Raw genomic sequence first — 18,892 nt, 5'->3', positions numbered from 1 at the left:
ACTGGAAGGTACAACTTTTTATTCTTAATTTTGCTTTCTTTTCCTTTCTTCCCCTTAATTCTTTTCTAGTTTTACATTTTTTAGTTTTCTAGTTTTACAGTTTTAAAGTTTTCCTCTCCGGCCACAACCAGCTGCCCTTCACGACTGTATAACGGGTTCAACCTTCAGTATAAACATCAGCAACGTGGAAGCAACCAACACCCAGTTCCAGTCCCGGCGTTCCGAGAGCAGGCCGGAAAAAAAACGGGAAAAAAAGGAAGCACTGCTTTGGATTACTCATCGTAGCTTTACGACCCTCTGTTTGACACTAAACCTATCAAAAAACTAGATAGAAATACTGTATATACACTAATCCAAGAGGACTCTAGATCACTCTTAAGTCCTAGAATTCTGGAAACTAGCTGGAAAACCGGAAAACCTGTATAAAGGCAAAAATGAAGCAATGATTTGGTATTTTTAATTACTGATTGTAGCTTTAAGACCCTCTGTTTGACACTCTGATTCTCAGAAAACTAATATATACACACCCATCCAACTTCTAACCCCTAGAATTCCAAAAACAAGCTGTAAAACCGGAATACTTGCAATGCTTGGGGTTTCGAATTACTGATACTAGCTTTAAGACCCTTTTTGTGACACTCAGTTTATAAAAAACTAGATATATACAGCTCTGGAAAAATAATAGAGCACTTAAAAATGACAAGTTTCTTTGATTTTACCAAATTAAAAACCTCTGGAATATAATCAAGAGGAAGATGGATGATCACAAGCCATCAAACCACCAAACTGAACTGCTTGAATTTTTGCACCAGGAGTAAAGCATCATAAAGTTATCCAAAAGCAGTGTGTAAGACTGGTGGAGGAGGAGAACATGATGCCAAGATGCATGAAAAAAAACTGTGATTAAAAACCACCAGGTTTATTCCACCAAATATTAATTTCTGAAAGCTCTGCATCTTTTTTGTTATTTCAGTCATTTCTCATTTTCTGTAAATAAATGCTCTAAATGAGAATATTTTTATTTGTAATTTGGGAGAAATGTTGTCTGTAGTTTATAGAATAAAACAACAATGTTCATTTTACTCAAACATAAACCTATAAATAGCAAAATCAGAGAAACTGATTCAGAAACTGAAGTGATCTCTTCATTGTTCCAAAGCTGTATATATACACTCATCCAACTTGTAACCACTAGAATTCCAAAAACAAGCCGGAAAACCGGAAAAACTTTAAAAAGGCAAAAAGGAAGCACTATTTTGGATTATTGATCGTGACTTTAAGTCATTTTTATGTGACCCTCAGTGTCTTAGAAATCTAGATCAGTTTCACTTGTTGACTTGTGTGTAATGTAGCAATTTGTGTAGAATATGTTGTGCATACATTTACATCATATTTCTCAAAAAGCATTTGTGTAACATGTAATTAGGGCTGTGATTATTTTTAAATACTAAAAATCAGATTCAGATTTTATTTTAGGAACATCGACAAAATGTTCTGATCTTTATACACGTGTAATTACGTAATTTCTACAACTGTAACAATGCATACTTTACCAGTAGTTACACTGTTATTACTACATGACTGCTAATGTGGTTGCTGTGGTGTTTGTAAGTGGTTGCTATGCTGTAACTATAGTTGCTTTGCTTTGTTGGTGTTTAGTGCTAGACAGTTGCAACATTATTGTAAGTGGTTGCTGTGGTGTTTGTAAGTGGTTGCTATGCTGTAACTATAGTTGCTTTGCTTTGTTGTTGTTTAGTGCTAGACAGTTGCAACATTATTGTAAGTGGTTGCTGTGGTGTTTGTAAGTGGTTGCTATGCTGTAACTGTTGTTGCTTTGCTTTGTTGGTGTTTAGTGCTAGACAGTTGCAACATTATTGTAAGTGGTTGCTGTGGTGTTTGTAAGTGGTTGCTGTGGTGTTTGTAAGTGGTTGCTATGCTGTAACTATAGTTGCTTTGCTTTGTTGGTGTTTAGTGCTAGACAGTTGCAACATTATAGTAAGTGGTTTCCGTGGTGTTTGTAAGTGGTTGCTGTGGTGTTGCTTGGTGATCTATATATTTATTAGATCTAGATCACTCCTTAAAAAACATGTTCAATCACGGCTTTTATGTTTTATATAGAGTCTTCACTCATCTCAAAGAACCAAATTATAGGAAAAATAGTAAATATATACAAAATCAGTCAAAAGTTTGGACACCTTGATTTCAGTGTTTTTTCATTATTTTCCAAACTATGAATAAATTAAATAAATTAAATATTTCATGTTTAGTGATGCTCCTGATCAGTGCCAGTTTCATCATTATAGGTCCATCTAACTAAACTTTACACACATGTGTAATTACGTAATATAACCCCGTCCACTGTAGTAAATCTGTTATTACGTGATTGTTAATGTGTAATTACACAGTTATTAGTGACACTTAGTGGGACAGTCCTGATGAGAGCCAGTTTCATCATTCTTAGTTGAGTAGTGCTTGCCAAAATATGGATTAAAACCTTACTCAACATTACAGCTGTGATGCGTACTTTACTTGTAGTTACACTGTTATTACATGTTTGTTAATGTGTAATTACACAGTTATTAGCGATGCTTATTATTACAAAGTGGGACAGTCTTGCCTGATGAGAGCCAGTTTCATCATAATGTTTTTGTTGGTCTTTTAAAGTTCTTGAAATGTTTTGGATGAACAGCCTTTTTTTTTTCCTTTATTTAGTTGTGTGGTTTTTGCCATAATATAGATTTAAACATTATTCAACATTACAACTGTAATAAACCTGTAACAATGTGTATTTTATCATTAGTTACGCTGCTATTACATGATTGTTACTGTGTAATTACACAGTTATTGGAGACACTGGCTGTCCATCATTTTGGAGCATTTCTATTGGTCCATTCATCAAGAAATTCTGATACAATACAAATAATAAGTGTCAGATTCATATTATGTCAAAACAATCAAAATATTTTTACTAATATTTTTTGGCTCACCACCTGCCTCTCCCTTCAAATGACTTATTTCTTAAAAAAAAAAAAATAATAATAATAATAATAATAATAATAATAATAATAATAATAATCTTTATATATACAGCACTTTTTATACATAAATGCAATTTAAAATGCTTTACAGATCACAGCATGAACATAAAAAATATACGAGTTAAATTAAATTAATACAATTAATAATACGTTTGCATTCATTATAAAAAAATAAAATAGTTATAAATAGACAGGTAAAAGTACAAATTGAAATTGTTTAGAAAGGATCAGAGGCAGATAGACAGAAAAAGAATGAAATAATGAAAATAACCCATAAAATGCTAATTTAAATAAATGGAAATGTTTTAAGGCTCTTTTTTATTACAATAAAAAAAATAAAAAGAGAAAAAATGGAGAGATCACTTCAGTTTCTGAATCAGTTTCTCTGATTTTGCTATTTATAGGTTTATGTTTGAGTAAAATGAACATTGTTGTTTTATTCTATAAACTACAGACAACATTTCTCCCAAATTCCAAATAAAAATATTCTCATTTAGAGCATTTATTTACAGAAAATGAGAAATGGCTGAAATAACAAAAAAGATGCAGAGCTTTCAGACCTCAAATAATGCAAAGAAAACAAGTTCATATTCATAAAGTTTTAAGAGTTCAGAAATAATCAATATTTGGTGGATTAACCCTGGTTGGTTTTTAATCACAGTTTTTTCATGCATCTTGGCATCATGTTCTCCTCCACCAGTCTTACACACTGCTTTTGGATAACTTTACTCCTGGTGCAAACATTCTGATTGGGTGGGATGTTACTTTCCAGTGAGCTGGGGTTCAATTCCTGGTCTGGGTGAATACAGAAAGCTGCGCTACACCAATAAGAGTCCTTGGGCATGACTCCTAATGATATATTGACCTTTATTTCTGTATTAGAAATGGAATTTAGAGTGAATTTGGATAAAAGCGTGAGATAAATGCTGGGAATGTGAATGAGTGGAGAGTGTTAGGGCAGTGTGATTGTGTGTGTGTGTGTGTGTGTGTGTGTGTGTATGTGTGTGTGTTTACACACAGATTCCTGCCCGGGGTCAGCGGAACACACCGGGGGTTAGGGGTAAATACGGCAGGGTGGACGGGTGGAGGGGTGAAGGGATGGTGGGGGAGGTGAAGAAGAGGCAGATAGACAGGCTGAGAGTGTCTGTACTGCATTACTCAGACTAGATCACTCATTTCCTCTCCTCTGATTGGCTGACGGTGACTCTCCGCGCCGTGGGTGTGGCCCATGTGCGTTTCCCTGCCTCGTCATCCTGTCCTCACGGGGGGACGGAGGGACTGAGGGATTGTTGGATTGCGTAAGAGTCTTTTGTTTGAGATCCTGTTTACCCGCACGCCGCGCTCCGCCTGCAATTATTATAATTTTAGGAAAAAAGTAGTGAGAAAACGAGTCTTTATTTAGAGGCGTATTTGTAGCTGTGGGCTGGGCAGCTACTGTAAATACATACTGTAAGTACCATCAGCCGAGTGACTCAGACATGGAATAACTGCAGTAAATCTCACTGTAAAAACAAAAAATATATATACAGCTCTGGAAAAAATGAGGAGAGCACTTCAGTTTCTGAATCAGTTTCTCTGATTTAGCTATTTATAGGTTTATGTTTGAGTAAAATGAACATTGTTGTTTTATTCTATAAACTACAGACAACATTTCTCCCAAATTCCAAATAAAATATTCTCATTTAGAGCATTTATTTACAGAAAATGAGAAAAGGCTGAAATAACAAAAAAGGGTACCACTTTAAAATAAGACTACCTTTATAAAGGGTTCACAATTAGTTTATTAATGAATACTAATTAGGTCATTAATAATCAGTTATAACACATACATAGAAAGAGCAACAGTATAGATGGCTGTGGGTTCACTATTTGGCAAACAACAGGTCATTGTTGCCCTTTCTATGTATGTGTTTTAACTGATTATTAATGATTTTTAAGGCATTTACAACCTAATTAGTAACTATTAATAAACTAATTGTAAACCATTTATAAACCCTTTATAAAGGTAGTCTTATTTTAAAGTGGTACCAAAAAAAGTTATGTAAATGCAGAGCTTTCAGACCTCAAATAATTCAAAGAAAATAAGTTCATATTCATAAAGTTTTAAGAGTTCAGAAATCAATCAATATTTGGTGGAATAATCCTGGTTTTTAATCACAGTTTTTTTTTTCATGTATCTTGGCATCATGTTCTCCTCCTCCACCAGTCTTACACACTGCTTTTGTATAACTTTATGCTGCTTTACTCCTGGTGCAAAAAAAAAAAAATCAAGCAGTTCAGCTTGGTTTGATGGCTTACAATCATCCATCCTATATCATCTTACATGATTACATTCAGAGGTTTTACAACGGGGTTCATGTCTGGAGATTGAGCATCAACGTATTTCAATGTCAGTCAGAAACAGCAGGATGAGATCAAGTGACCTATAAAAAGAATGGCAAAAGGCAGCTGGGGTGAAGTGGATGAACGGAACAGTTCAAAACAATCTCTTAGAGGCAGTAAAGACTTTATTTAATGAGAAGCAAAGAAGAGCCAGAATGAAGTTTACAAAAGGTAAGAATTGGAGTAAGGTCATATATAATATATGAACCTCAGCCTGGCTCTTCTTTGTTTCTCATTAAATAAAGTCTTTACTGCCTTTTTTCTAGCTTAAATCCTGCCTCTAAGAGATTGTTTTGAACTGTTATTTCCATGCACTTCACCCCAGCTGCCTTTTGCCATTCTTTTTATAGGTCACTTGATGTCATATATATGTATGGTCACTGTCCAATGAAAAACAAACATAATTTTTTGTCGATTTCTAGTTTACTATTATTATTATTACTTAATTGAACAGACAAAATGTCCTTTACCCTGTGCCAAAATTTCTTGATGAGTGGACCTACAGAAATACTTCAAAATTACCTAAAATAAACACTTTTTATATTGACTTCCATTAAAATTTTAGAAGTTTTTTACTCTCTCCTGTAAAGTTGCGCTGTCCTGATGAGTGCCAGTTCAATCATCATAACGTTGCACTGACTGCACTTGAGCATACTTTCAAAGTTTTTTTAATTATTTATTTCGAATTGACTGACTTTCATTTTTTCCTAAAGTATTTATTTTATCTTTATTTAGTTGAGTAGTTGTTTCTTCTCATAACCTGGATTAGAACATTACTCAAATATTCACTATTCACTGTATACCTGTAACTCTACCTCTTCACTACTTTACTTTAACTGATGCTCTCAAACACTTTATTAAGAGACAAGAAATTCAAGTAATTAACTCTTGATGAGTTCAGCACAGCTGTTAACTGAAAGCCTGAATTCCAGGAGACTCTACCTCATAAAACTGGCTGATTTTCTTCATAGTTTGGATGAGTTTAGTATTAATTTACAATGACACATTCTTTATTACTTCAGTTTGAGGGGGCGGGGCTAAACTGTTGGTAGGTAAACTGAGTTGGCAGATGTACATTTGATGTACAGTCAGTTGTTTATTTGCGTTTACACTTAATAAACTGTTGGAGGGTAGATTAAACAGTATATTTTAAAAAGTTAGCATTGTTTACTCGCTACAAACATGAGAAAAATAGAGTTTTTGAGTTTTTAATGATCCATGCTTTTTAAATGACTCTATCTCTTTTCTTGAGTTTTGAGTTCCCAGAACTTTTAACTCTTAACACTGAACCTTTAACACTAACAGTTCCAGTAAAGTAGCTGTACCGTGTTTTTAATCCTGTTTAATTAGCAGTAGAATATCAGTAAGAGCTGGGTTTGAAGGCTAATGCTAATTTGAGACTGAAATCTGTTCCTCCTTCACAGTTTCCACAGCGAGGCCTGTGGTCTGAACTTCACATTTCTCTCTAAACATGTCATTCATTCTGATTGGACGGATCCAGCACAGCTTTTCCTGCAGGGCTGGTGTCTCTGTGCCCTGAGCTGACTAACACAGATTCCGCTAACGCTAATCACCGTCCCCCAGAGACGCTCTGTAAGCGGCATTAGCAGCAGGATATGAGTACATGCACCGTCTCAATACAGCGGGTGATCTGTGTTCTAATCCACAACTGCGCTAAATAGACTCTGTGTAGACTCTGTGTAGATGATTATATTCTGTGTAGACTCTGTAGAATCTGTCTAGATGGTTATATTTTGTGTAGACTCTGTGTAGACTCTGTGCAGACTCTGTGTAGATGGTTATATTTGGTGTAGACTCTGCGTAGATGGTCATATTTGGTGTAGACTCTGTGTAGACTCTGTGTAGATTGTTATATCCTGTGTAGACTCTGTATAGACTCTGCGTAGAGGGTCATATTTGGTGTAGACTCTGTGTAGACGATTATATTCTCTGTAGACTCTGCAGACTCTATGTAGATGGTTATATTTGGTGTAGACTCTGTACAGATGGTCAAATTTGGTGTAGACTCTGTACAGATGGTCAAATTTGGTGTAGACTCTGTGTAGACTCTGCGTAGATGGTCAAATTTGGTGTAGACTCTGTGCAGATACTCTGTAGATGATTATATTCTGTGTAGACTCTGTAGACTCTGTCAAGATGGTTTTATTTGGTGTAGACTCTGTGTAGACACTGTGTAGATGGTTATATAATCACAGACACAGCATACAGGCTACACACAGTGTACGCACAGTCTACACATACACAGTAGAGTAGTGTAGAGTAGTGTCTGTGTAGACTGCGTATACAGTTTGTAGCCTGTATGCTGTGTGTAGAGAGTGTGTAGACTGTGTGTAGACAGTGTTTAGACATTGTGTGGCCTGTATTTTGTGCCTGTGTAGACAGTGTGTAGACTGTGTGTAGCTTATATGCTGTGTCTGTGTAAAAAAGTGTGTAGACTGTGTGTTGACTGTGTGTAGCCTATGTGCTGTGTTTGTGTAGACAGTGTGTGTGCTGTGTATGTGGAAACTGTGTGTAGACTGTTTTCACATTGTGTGTAGACTGTTTTCACATTGTGTGTAGACTGTGTGTAGCCTGTGTGTAGAAAGTGTAAAGCCTGTGTTCTGTCTGTGTAGACTATTTGCACATTATGTGTAGACTGTGTAGACTCTGTGTAGCCTGTGTGTAGCATGTATGCTGTGTACACAGTGTGTAGACTTTGTGTAGTGTCTATGCTGTGTCTGTGTAGACAGTGTGTAGCCAGTGTGTAGACTGCGCTGCTGTGTGTAGACAGTGTGTAGACTATGTGCACACTGTGTGCTGTCTGTGTGTATACAGTGTGTAAGCTGTGTAACCTGTGTGTTGAATCTGTGAAGACTGTGTGCTATGTCTATGTGTAGACTGTGTGTATACAGTGTGAAGACTTTGTGCAGACTCTGTGTAGACAGTGTGTAGACTCTGTGTAGACCCTGTGCAGACTGCGTTTAGACTGTGCCCTGTGTCTGTGTATATACAATATGTATGCCAGGTGTAGCCTGTATTCTGTATCTGTACAGAGTCTGTGCAGACTGTGTGCAGACTGTGTGCAGACTGTGTGCTGTGTCTGTGTACATACAGTGTGTTGACTGTGTGTTGACTGTGTGTAGACTGTTTGTATACTCTGTGCTGTGTCTGTGTATATACAGTGTGAATTGTGTGTAGACTCTGTGTAGACTGTGTGCTGTGACTGTGTATATACAGTGTGTAGACTGTGTGTATACTCTGTGCAGACTCTGTGCTGTGTCTGTGTATAAACAGTGTGCAGCGTGTGTGTATACTCTGTGCAGACTCTGTGCTGTGTCTGTGTATAAACAGTGTGCAGTGTGTGTGTGTAGACTCTGTGCAGACTCTGTGCTGTGTCTGTGTATATACAGTGTGCAGCGTGTGTGTAGACTCTGTGCAGACTGTGTGCTGTGTCTGTGTATATACAGTTTGTAGACTGTGTGTATACTCTGTGCAGACTCTGTGCTGTGTCTGTGTATAAACAGTGTGCAGCGTGTGTGTAGACTCTGTGCAGACTCTGTGCTGTGTCTGTGTATATACAGTGTGCAGCATGTGTGTAGACTCTGTGCAGACTCTGTGCTGTGTCTGTGTATATACAGTGTGTAGACTGTGTGTATACTCTGTGCAGACTGTGTGCTGTGTCTGTGTATATACAGTGTGCAGCGTGTGTGTAGACTCTGTGCAGACTGTGTGCTGTGTCTGTGTATATACAGTGTGTTGACTGTGTGTAGACTGTGTGTATACTCTGTGCAGACTGTGTGCTGTGTCTGTGTATATACAGTGTGCAGCGTGTGTGTAGACTCTGTGCAGACTGTGTGTAGCCTGTGTGTAGACTCTGTGCAGACTGTGTGCTGTGTCTGTGTATATACAGTGTGTTGACTGTGTGCAGACTGTGTGTATACTCTGTGCAGACTCTGTGCTGTGTCTGTGTATATACAGTGTGCAGCGTGTGTGTAGACTCTGTGCAGACTGTGTGTAGCCTGTGTGTAGACTCTGTGCAGACTGTGTGCTGTGTCTGTGTATATACAGTGTGTTGACTGTGTGCAGACTGTGTGTATACTCTGTGCAGACTCTGTGCTATGTCTGTGTATATACAGTGTGCAGACTCTGTGTAGACTGTGTGCAGACTGTGTAGACAGTGTGTAGACTCTGTGTAGACTGTGTGCAGACTCTCTGTAGACTGTGTGTAGACTCTGTGCTGTTTGATTGAGTTTCTGCGTGGTGTTTCTCTGGTTAAATAAACAGAGGAACCCCGTGATGCACATATGCTGAGTAACTGGCAGCCTGTCAACTGAAATCAGAGGGATCAGCGATGTGTTACACAGATGATATCTGTGTTCTGACTCATAATTATTTATTAAATATGTTCAGCCTTCAAAAACAAAATCAGAGAAAAAATTGGCTGAAGTTAAAATTGGCGAAATGCAGTTCTGTTTAAACACACTGTGTGTGTGTGTGTGTGTGTGTGTGTGTGTGTGTGTATAAGTGTGTGTGCATGTGTTTAGCCCTTTCTGAAATGCTTTTTATTGTTAGTTTAAAAAACTGGAGTAAATTATTTTCATAGTTGCATTAATTCAAATTGTATTTTTAAATTGATATGTTGGGTCTCTTTGCCTCTACAAAAAGTCCAATCACTAAAAGTAAAAATCCATAAATCCTGGAAATACTTTTCTGTAAATCAGCTGAAAGATTTTACTGTCTGGAATTATACGTTTCTATTAACCTTATGGAAGCTCCTCCCTTATTGTGACCCACCTTGGCTCCACCCCTCACCCATCAACCCCCACCCCCAGAGCCCCGCCCACTAGATCAGTTGAAGGAACACATTTCAGTCATTTCGATCTGCTAGTTGAGAAGCTCACAAAGTACACAGCAGGATTAGCCAGCAGACTTCTTCTGAAGGAGGGATCTGTACCTACTGTCCATGGTAAGTCAGCAGATGAAGGGGATGTAGGAACTTTCAAATAATGAGTTATTTGAGAATATTTGCATAAAAGTGACAGAGCCCTTAAACAGCTCATTAATATTACTTGCCTTAATCAGATCCTCACAGCAATGCTGTGAAAAGTCTTTTAATCTGCACAATAGAGACAGTTACTTCAACAAAAGCAGAGTATACTATTTTTAATATTCTTAATTTTAGAAGATACACTGAATTAGGTAATACATTTATAATTTTTGTGATGACCCAGAGGGTTGGTATGGAGTTGTTATGCAGTTAGTTTTTGGTATCTCAGGTGGCTTCAATGTAATTTCTAAGTGGTTGCTATGGTGTTGCTAAGCAATGTATGTAGTGTCTCTTTTGTGTTTGCTTAGATGGTTTGTATGGAGTTGCTAGTTTGACCACTTGTATCTGTGTTACCTTATGGCTCTTGCTATTAGTTTTTGATTGTAAAATCTAGTAGAAAGTCTTTTAATATGGACAGTAGAGACAGTTACTCCAACAAAAGCAGGATTAACTCAGTTAATACCCTTAATTTCAGAACAAACAGCTAATAAAGAGCAGGCATCAAAATACTTCTGTTTAAAAGCAGTTTCTGTGATGACCCGGATGGTTGATATGGAGTTGTTAGGTGGTTGCTTTGGTATCTTAGGTGGCTTCTAAGTGGTTGCTATGGTGTTAAGTCTTTTAATCTGAACAGTAGAAACAGTTACTCCAACAAAAGCAGGATTAACTCTATTTAATACCCTTGATTTCAGAACAAACAGCTAATAAAGAGCAGACGTTCCAATATTTTTGCTTCTATACAATTTCTGTGATGACTCAAGTGATTAATATGGACGTATGTGGTTATGCGTTTTCTTTGGTATCTCAGGTGGCTTCTATGCTAAGTTTTTAGGTGGTTGCTATGGTGTTGCTAAGCAATTTTTCTTCAAGATAGTAGATCTATATATCTATGTTACCTTCTGGCTCTCTCTATTAGTTTTTGGTTTTAAAATCTAGTAGAAAGTCTTTTAATTTGGAGAGTAGAGACAGTTACTCCAACAAAAGTAGAATAAACTCTTTTTAATACCTTTGATTTCAGAGACAAACAGCTAATAAAGAGACATCCCGATACTTTTGTTCATAAGCAATTTATATGACGACCCAGATGGTTGATATGGACGTATGTGGTTATGCATTTTCTTTGGTATCTCAGGTGGTTTCTATGCTAAGTTTCTAATTGGTTGCTATGGTGTTGCTAAGCAATTTTAGATCGAGATAGTAGATCTATGTATCTATGTTAACTTCTGGCTCTCTTCATTAGTTTTATGTTTTAAAATCTAGTAGAAAGTCTATTAATCTGAACAGTAGAAACAGTTACTCCAACAAACTAACATCCGAAAAATTAGACCGTTCTTGACGCAACAGGCCACCCAACTCCTGGTGCAAGCGGTCGTCATCTCACGCCTCGACTACTGCAATGCCCTGCTAACTGGCCTCCCGGCCTGTGTAGTAAAACCACTCCAGATGATCCAGAACGCAGCAGCACGTCTGGTCTTCAACCAGCCAAAACGGGCACATGTCACCCCGCTGCTCATTGAGCTCCATTGGCTACCAGTTGATGCTCGCATCAAATTCAAAACTCTTACAATCGCCTACAAGGTGATACAGAACAGGCTCCTTCCTACCTGCACTCGCTCCTGAAGACTTACGCTACCTCCCGGCCGCTGCGCTCCTCCAATGAACGTCGCCTCACTTTACCAAACATTCACACAAAGCAATCCAGACTGTTCTCATACAGAGTTCCCCAATGGTGGAACAAACTACCTTCCACTACCAGATCAGGAGAATCTCTCGCTATCTTTAATAAACTCCTGAAGACAGAGCTCTTCAAAGAGCACTTACTCTCCTAACACCTCTAACTAACTACCTTCTACTACCAGATCAGGAGAATCTCTCACTATCTTTAATAAACTCCTGAAGACAGAGCTCTTCAAAGAGCACTTACTCTCCTAACACCTCTAACTAACTACCTTCTGCTACCAGATCAGGAGAATCTCTCACTATCTTTAAGAAACTCCTGAAGACAGAGCTCTTCAAAGAGCTCTTACTCTCCTAACACCTCTAACTAACTACCTTCTACTACCAGATCAGGAGAATCTCTCACTATCTTTAATAAACTCCTGAAGACAGAGCTCTTCAAAGAGCACTTACTCTCCTAACACCTCTAACACACTAACTACTTCTAACCTCATTTCCTTCTTCCCCTCCTTCACTCCTCTATCCTATTATTCCCCTTTGACCTCCTTTTATCCCTATCCAAAGATGTTTTACCTTTAAACTTATTTTACATTGTACTTGACTATTGTAAGTCGCTTTGGACAAAAGCGTCTGCCAAATGTAATGTAATGTAATGTAATGTAATGTAATGTAATGTAATGTAAAAAGCAGGATTAACTCAGTTAATACCCTTAATTTCAGAACAAACAGCTAATAAAGAGCAGGCATCCCAATACTTTTGTTCATAAGCAATTTATATGATGACCTGGATGGTTGATATGGACATATGCAGTTATGCGGTTGCTTTGGTATCTCAGGTGGCTTCTATGCTAAGTTTCTAAGTGGTTGCTATGGTGTTGCTAAGCAATTTTTCTTCAAGATAGTAGATCTATGTATCTATGTTACCTTCTGGCTCTCTCCAATAGTTTTGTGTTTTAAAATCTAGTAGAAAGTCTTTTAATCTGGACAGTAGAGACAGTTACTCCAACAAAAGCAGAATAAACTCTTTTTAATACCTATTTATTTCAGAAGAAACAGTAAATTAACAGGTGTCCTAATACTTTTTTTTCCCAATAAACAGAAGTGTTAGCCTTTGAGAGGCTAAAGCCCATCAGTGCTGTGTTTGAGTAACTGGTACTGGGTAAACTGAACTGGTGCTTCACCCCTGTGGCAAATTCTTTACAGCTGACAGAAGGATCTGGAGGATCTGGATCTCGTTAAACCCTTATCACTCAAATATACAGGATAAAAAGAGCCAGAAAAGTGTTTAGCATTAAATTCTTTAGCGTAATAGCTTTCTTACTTAGCTATTAGTTCCTGTGATTAGCTATTAATAAAATTAAAAGCATTATCTCCTATTTGTTTGCTGTTTTTCTGTTAGATCTGATGTGGGTTTTCTGGAATAGTTCCAGATATATAATAAATGATCATTCCTGCAGTCAGACGGTGTATCTGGATCTTGTTAGAACATTATTATCACAGTCGTATATTCAGAAGCAGACAGGTTCTCACAGCTCCGCTATTAGTGACTGTGGAGAGTTGAAGCAGCAGAGCTGCATCATTATACAGTACAGTAATATCACTAAATACTGTAATTACTGTAGACACTCAAATACACTCAAATACTCCAAAATACACAAAAATACACCAAAATACACCAAAACACTCCTAAAATACACTGTAGAGAAAATATACAGCCAGTAGAATAGGACTCTCCTGAGCAGATAAACAAACATGAACCCATTGGCTCCATGTCTGATACCAGGCGTGAGATATAGAGAGATATAAAACACCAGTACTGAGACACCGTGGAACTGTATTCTCTGGAATGATAGAGCTCCATAGAATACTTTAGGATGGGATGAATTAGGGATGAGTTGGGGAGTTTGAGATGAGTTAGGGAGTTTGGGATGAATTGGGGATTAGTTGGGGATGAAATGAGTTGGGGAGTTGGGGATAAGTAGGGGAGTTGGGGATAAGTTAGAGATTAGTTGGGAATTAAATGAGTTAGGGAGTTTGGGATAAGTAGGGGAGTTGGGGATTAGTTGGGGATGAAATGAGTTAAGGAGTTTGGGATAAGTAGGGCAGTTGGGGATGAAATGAGTTAGGGATTAGTTGGGGATGAAATGAGTTGAGGAGTTAGGGATAAGTAGGGGAGTTGGGGATGAAATGAGTTGAGGAGTTGGGGATTAGTTGGGGATGAAATGAGTTGGGGATAAGTAGGGGAGTTGGGGATTAGCTGGGGATGAAATGAGTTGGGGGTAAGTTGGAGAGTTGGGGATTAAATGAGTTAAGGAGTTTGGGATAAGTAGGGTAGTTGGGGATTAAATGAGTTGGGGATAAGCAGGGGAGTTGGGGAAAAGTTGGGGAGTTGGGGATTAGTTGGGGATGAAATGAGTTGGGGAATTGGGGATTAGTTAGGGATTAAATGAGTTGGGGAGTTGGGGATAAATTGGGGAGTTGGGGATTAGTTGGGGATAAATTGGGGATTAGTTGGGGATGAAATGAGTTGTGGTAAATTGGAGAGTTGGGGATGAAATTAGTTGGGAAGTTTGGGATAAGTAGGGGAGTTTGGGATAAATTTGGGATTAGTTGGGGATTAAATTAGTTAGGAATTGGGGATAAGTAGGGGAGTTGGTGAAAAGTTGGGGAGTTGGGGATGAAATGAGTTGGGGATAAACTGGAGAGTTGGGGATGAAATTATTAGGGTAGTTGGGGATAAGTTAGGGATTAGTTGGGGATGAAATGAGTTGGGGAGTTGGGGATAAGTTAGAGATTAGTTGGGGATGAAATGAGTTGGGGAGTTAAGGATAAGTAGAGAAGTTGGTTAGTGCAATAAGATGTGTGTATTTCATGACCTACTACTACTGATGATCTAGGTACCATTTGAACAACTTATTTTAAATCACTCATAAAATCATAAAAAATTGATTGTTTTCAGATTGCTTTGGCTAAAGGGTCTCCAAAGTGATGACCCTCCTCCATGTCTCTGGTAGAGCTGATTTAACCTCAAGAGACCCAGCTTTTGCCTGGTCTTGTTTTCAATCAATGTAAGGAGTGTAATGTTGTCCTGTGACCACTAGTTTGGGCAGTGTTTAAATATGAGGCCAAAGGGTCAACATTAAAAAAAAACAGTGCAGAGAAGCAGAAATGTAACGTCCCCATATGAGGACACAGGGCCTAAAGAGGTTTTATCACTGTTAATGCGCTGGGTAGCCATATTGGATTCTAAACTTGTTAAGGGTTCTTTATAGACTTTGTAAGTAGGAAGTTTGACTTGGGGGCAGATTGCAGCTGAAATTTGATCATTGGAACTTTTGGAATAGGAAATTTTGACATTTAAATGCTATGCAGCAAAATATACTGGATTAAAATGTATATATCTAACATTTTTGGGCAGTTTTTCTCCTCAAGAGGGCAAAGCAAGACAACCAGGTCATTCTCTCTCTCTCTCTCTCTCTCTCTCTCTCTCTCTCTCTTTCACTCTCTCGTTCTCTCTCTCTGAATGAAAGGCCTGTTCTGGTGAGTAAACTGCGGTTTGGGTTCAGTCAGATTCTGGTCACAGGACATCCATTCATTCTGTCCTGCAGCAAAACTCACGTCCTCTTAACTCTAAACTACATTTAACTCCAACCTTCTGACTCCTGACTTTATAACACACTGCAAAACTGAGATACTCAAGCTCTCGCTTCAACCAGAAATCAGTATTCAGTATTTATCATTAATTATACCACAGTTAGTTCAGACCCTGCAATGTGATTTGCTGAGAGGCGTTTTATGAGTGTAACCGAAGCTCTCCATGTATTACTCCACCACATACAGCAACAATGCAGCGCTTACAAGCCAAATACAAACCAAATGCGATGTCATTAAACAGCACTTTGGGGTGCTGGATCCCACTATGGGTGGTCAAAAGCATGGAACCAGCATGATCTATCAGTTAACCAGCTGGAGCTGCCACTCAGTTTTTCAGCAGAGAATCTTGTGCTAAACAGGTTTTATTAAAGTGAAAATATCACATTTGACTGATAGCTGTAATTACAGTGCTGCTACAGTCAGTTGTGTAAATGGCTTAGAAATGTCAAACAAAATATCACATCATTTTAACCTGCTGAAAAAACTCCAGATAGAGGAATATGAGATAAATGGTCAAACATGATATAAATAGAGACGAGTTATAGTTTCTATTTTATTTTTTTGTGGGTTTTATCTTTTATTATCTGGCTGCATATTCAACTGTATTCATTTTATAAAGAGTTTTTATTTCAGATTTTATATCGATTCTGACCTAGAAACAGTTTAGATATACTGCCACTAAACTCTAAACCATATATATTTTTCATTAATAGCTGAAATGTGTTGTTTTGAAGTAATAAAACTATAAACATTTTCTAACCTTTAAAAAAATGCTTTTACTGTGGTAATTTTTCTTCGATCTGTAGCGCTCTCTCAGGTTCAAGTCTGATATAGGTGAGGATAATGTTTCCAGACTTACTGGGTGAGCCCCTAAACCCATACATCACCTAGTACCCCTCCCAAACTACCCCTCTCATTTATTTATTGATTTATTTATTTATTTTTAGCATTTTTCCAATTCAAGCTGAGGGTGTACTCAAATCAGGGGGGTTTAGTTTTGAAACTTTTGGGGAAAAAAAAAAAAAAAAAAAATACTAACACATAATTTGAGAAAAAGATCATCATACTGAAAGTCGTAAAACGTAAAACATGGTGGTGGTAGTGTGTGTGTGTGTGTGATGATGGTCTGGAGCTGCTGGACTTTAACTTGCTGTAATGGATGGAAGCAGGAATTCTGCTGTTTATCAGAAAATCCTGAAGGAGAATCAGAATCCGGCCATCTGTTCCTTACTGACCTCAAGCTCAGGAGTACTTTACTTGGGTTCTGCAGCAGGACAATGACCCAAAGCTCACAAACCTCTAAAGTTCACTGTCTCTGAATGGATTAAACACTAAAAACTAAATGAAGGTTTTGGAGTTAAAGGTCTAGTTAAAGTCTGGATGATTGAGATGCTGTGGATGCTCTTAAACAGGACTTTTATTCTGGAAAATCCTCCAATGTGTCTGAATTAAAACTGTAATTCTGTAAAGAAGAGTGGAACTAAATTCATTCCTCCACAGAGTGAAATGTGAAAGACTTGTTATCAGTTATCAGTAAAGCTTGATTGCAGTTGTTGCTGCAAAACACTTTTTCACACAGGGCTAGATTAGTTCAGATTTTTTTAGTTCTGTTCCTACAATTAATAAAATTATCATTTAAAAAGAGCTTTTTATATTTACTCAGGTTGTGTTTGTCTGATATTAAAGCCCGGCAGTGTGGGGGCTGTAGGTATGTTTAGAAAGTGATGGAGGGCTCGCTGGAAAACCTCCAAATCCCCCTTTTCTATGAGAGGAAGTGTCGCAAGTAATAGCAGCACCAAGGCCTGCGGGTGTGGCGGCCTTCCTCTGAAACAAACAAACCATTTTTAACTTCCTGTTCAGCCTGAGAGACTGAGGGGTTCAGAGACTCTGAATATATAAAACATACATAAACTACTGTAATTATAGCCCTGTGGACCAATTCATCACCTCACTAATTAATATTACACTTAATATTACCTCAATCAATCACAGTATATATATATAAATAAGAGGGCACTTCAGTTTTGATATTTATAGGTTTATGTTTGAGTAAAATGAACATTGTTGTTTTATTCTATAAACTACAGACAACATTTCTCCCAAATTCCAAATAAAAAAATTCCCATTTAGAGCATTTATTTACAGAAAATGAGAAATGCCTGAAATGACAAAAAAAAAAAGATGCAGAGCTTTCAGACCTCAAATAATGCAAAGAAAACAAGTTCATATTCATAAAGTTTTAAGAGTTCAGAAATAATCAATATTTGGTGGAATAACCCTGGTTTTTATTCACAGTTTTTTTTTCATGCATCTTGGCATCATGTTCTCCTCCACCAGTCTTACACACTGCTTTTGGATAACTTTATGCTGCTTTACTCCTGGTGCAAAAAAAATTCAAGCAGTTCAGTTTGGTGGTTTGATGGTTTGTGATCCTCCATCTTCCTCTTGATTATATTCCAGAGGTTTTCAATTTGATATTTGAAACTCTTGCTCTTCCTTTGAAGCTGCCAGTCCTAATGAGTGCCAGTTTCATCATCACTCAAATGTTTTTTTTAAGCTCTTTTCTTGCGACCGCACTTGAGGATGCTTTCGAAGTTCTTGAAATTCTTCTTTTTGGATTCTTTTTTTTTTTAAATAACTTTATTTCTATTTTATTTCTAATTTGTCCCAATGTGTTTCTTTGAATTAATGAAACACACCAGTCCTGCTTAAAAGTTTTATAAAATGTTCCTAACCTTTGTGGTAATTTAAATTTCTGCCTCTGCAGCACCCTCTCATGTTTCTTTGTATTTTGGTACACAATATGCAAATCACTCTATCAATATCAGAGGTACACTGCTCAGCCCGATCAGCTCTTCCTCCTGCCCCGCCCCTAAACCCATACATCACCCAGTGCCCAGGTTTAATTACTCTTTAAGTGAAATATATATCTCTGTGAAATATAATATTCTCTGTAAGAAGGTTTTAGTGTAATAGGTTTAAGTTTAGTATGTTTAGTAGTTTTAATGCTGTGAGGTGTGAGGTATAATCATGTGTGTGTGTGTGTGTGTGTGTGTGTGTGTGTGTGTGTGTGTGTGTGTGTGTATTATAGTGT

General features: G+C 37.6%; 1 protein-coding gene across 1 annotated transcript in view; it reads left to right on the top strand.

Moving 5' to 3' along the window:
• Window positions 1–18,892, top strand: part of arhgap31 (Rho GTPase activating protein 31) — a 57,704-nt gene that overhangs the window by 651 nt on the left and 38,161 nt on the right. Inside the window, exon 1 of the mRNA XM_049465210.1 lies at window positions 1–8. This exon is cut by the window's left edge and continues 651 nt beyond it. Coding sequence (XP_049321167.1) covers window positions 1–8 — 8 coding nt within the window. The remainder of the gene's footprint in view (window positions 9–18,892) is intronic.

Source organism: Astyanax mexicanus, chromosome 1, assembly GCF_023375975.1.
Source record: "Astyanax mexicanus isolate ESR-SI-001 chromosome 1, AstMex3_surface, whole genome shotgun sequence".
NCBI lineage: Eukaryota > Metazoa > Chordata > Actinopteri > Characiformes > Acestrorhamphidae > Astyanax > Astyanax mexicanus.
This window is presented reverse-complemented; position numbering and strand designations above follow the sequence as displayed.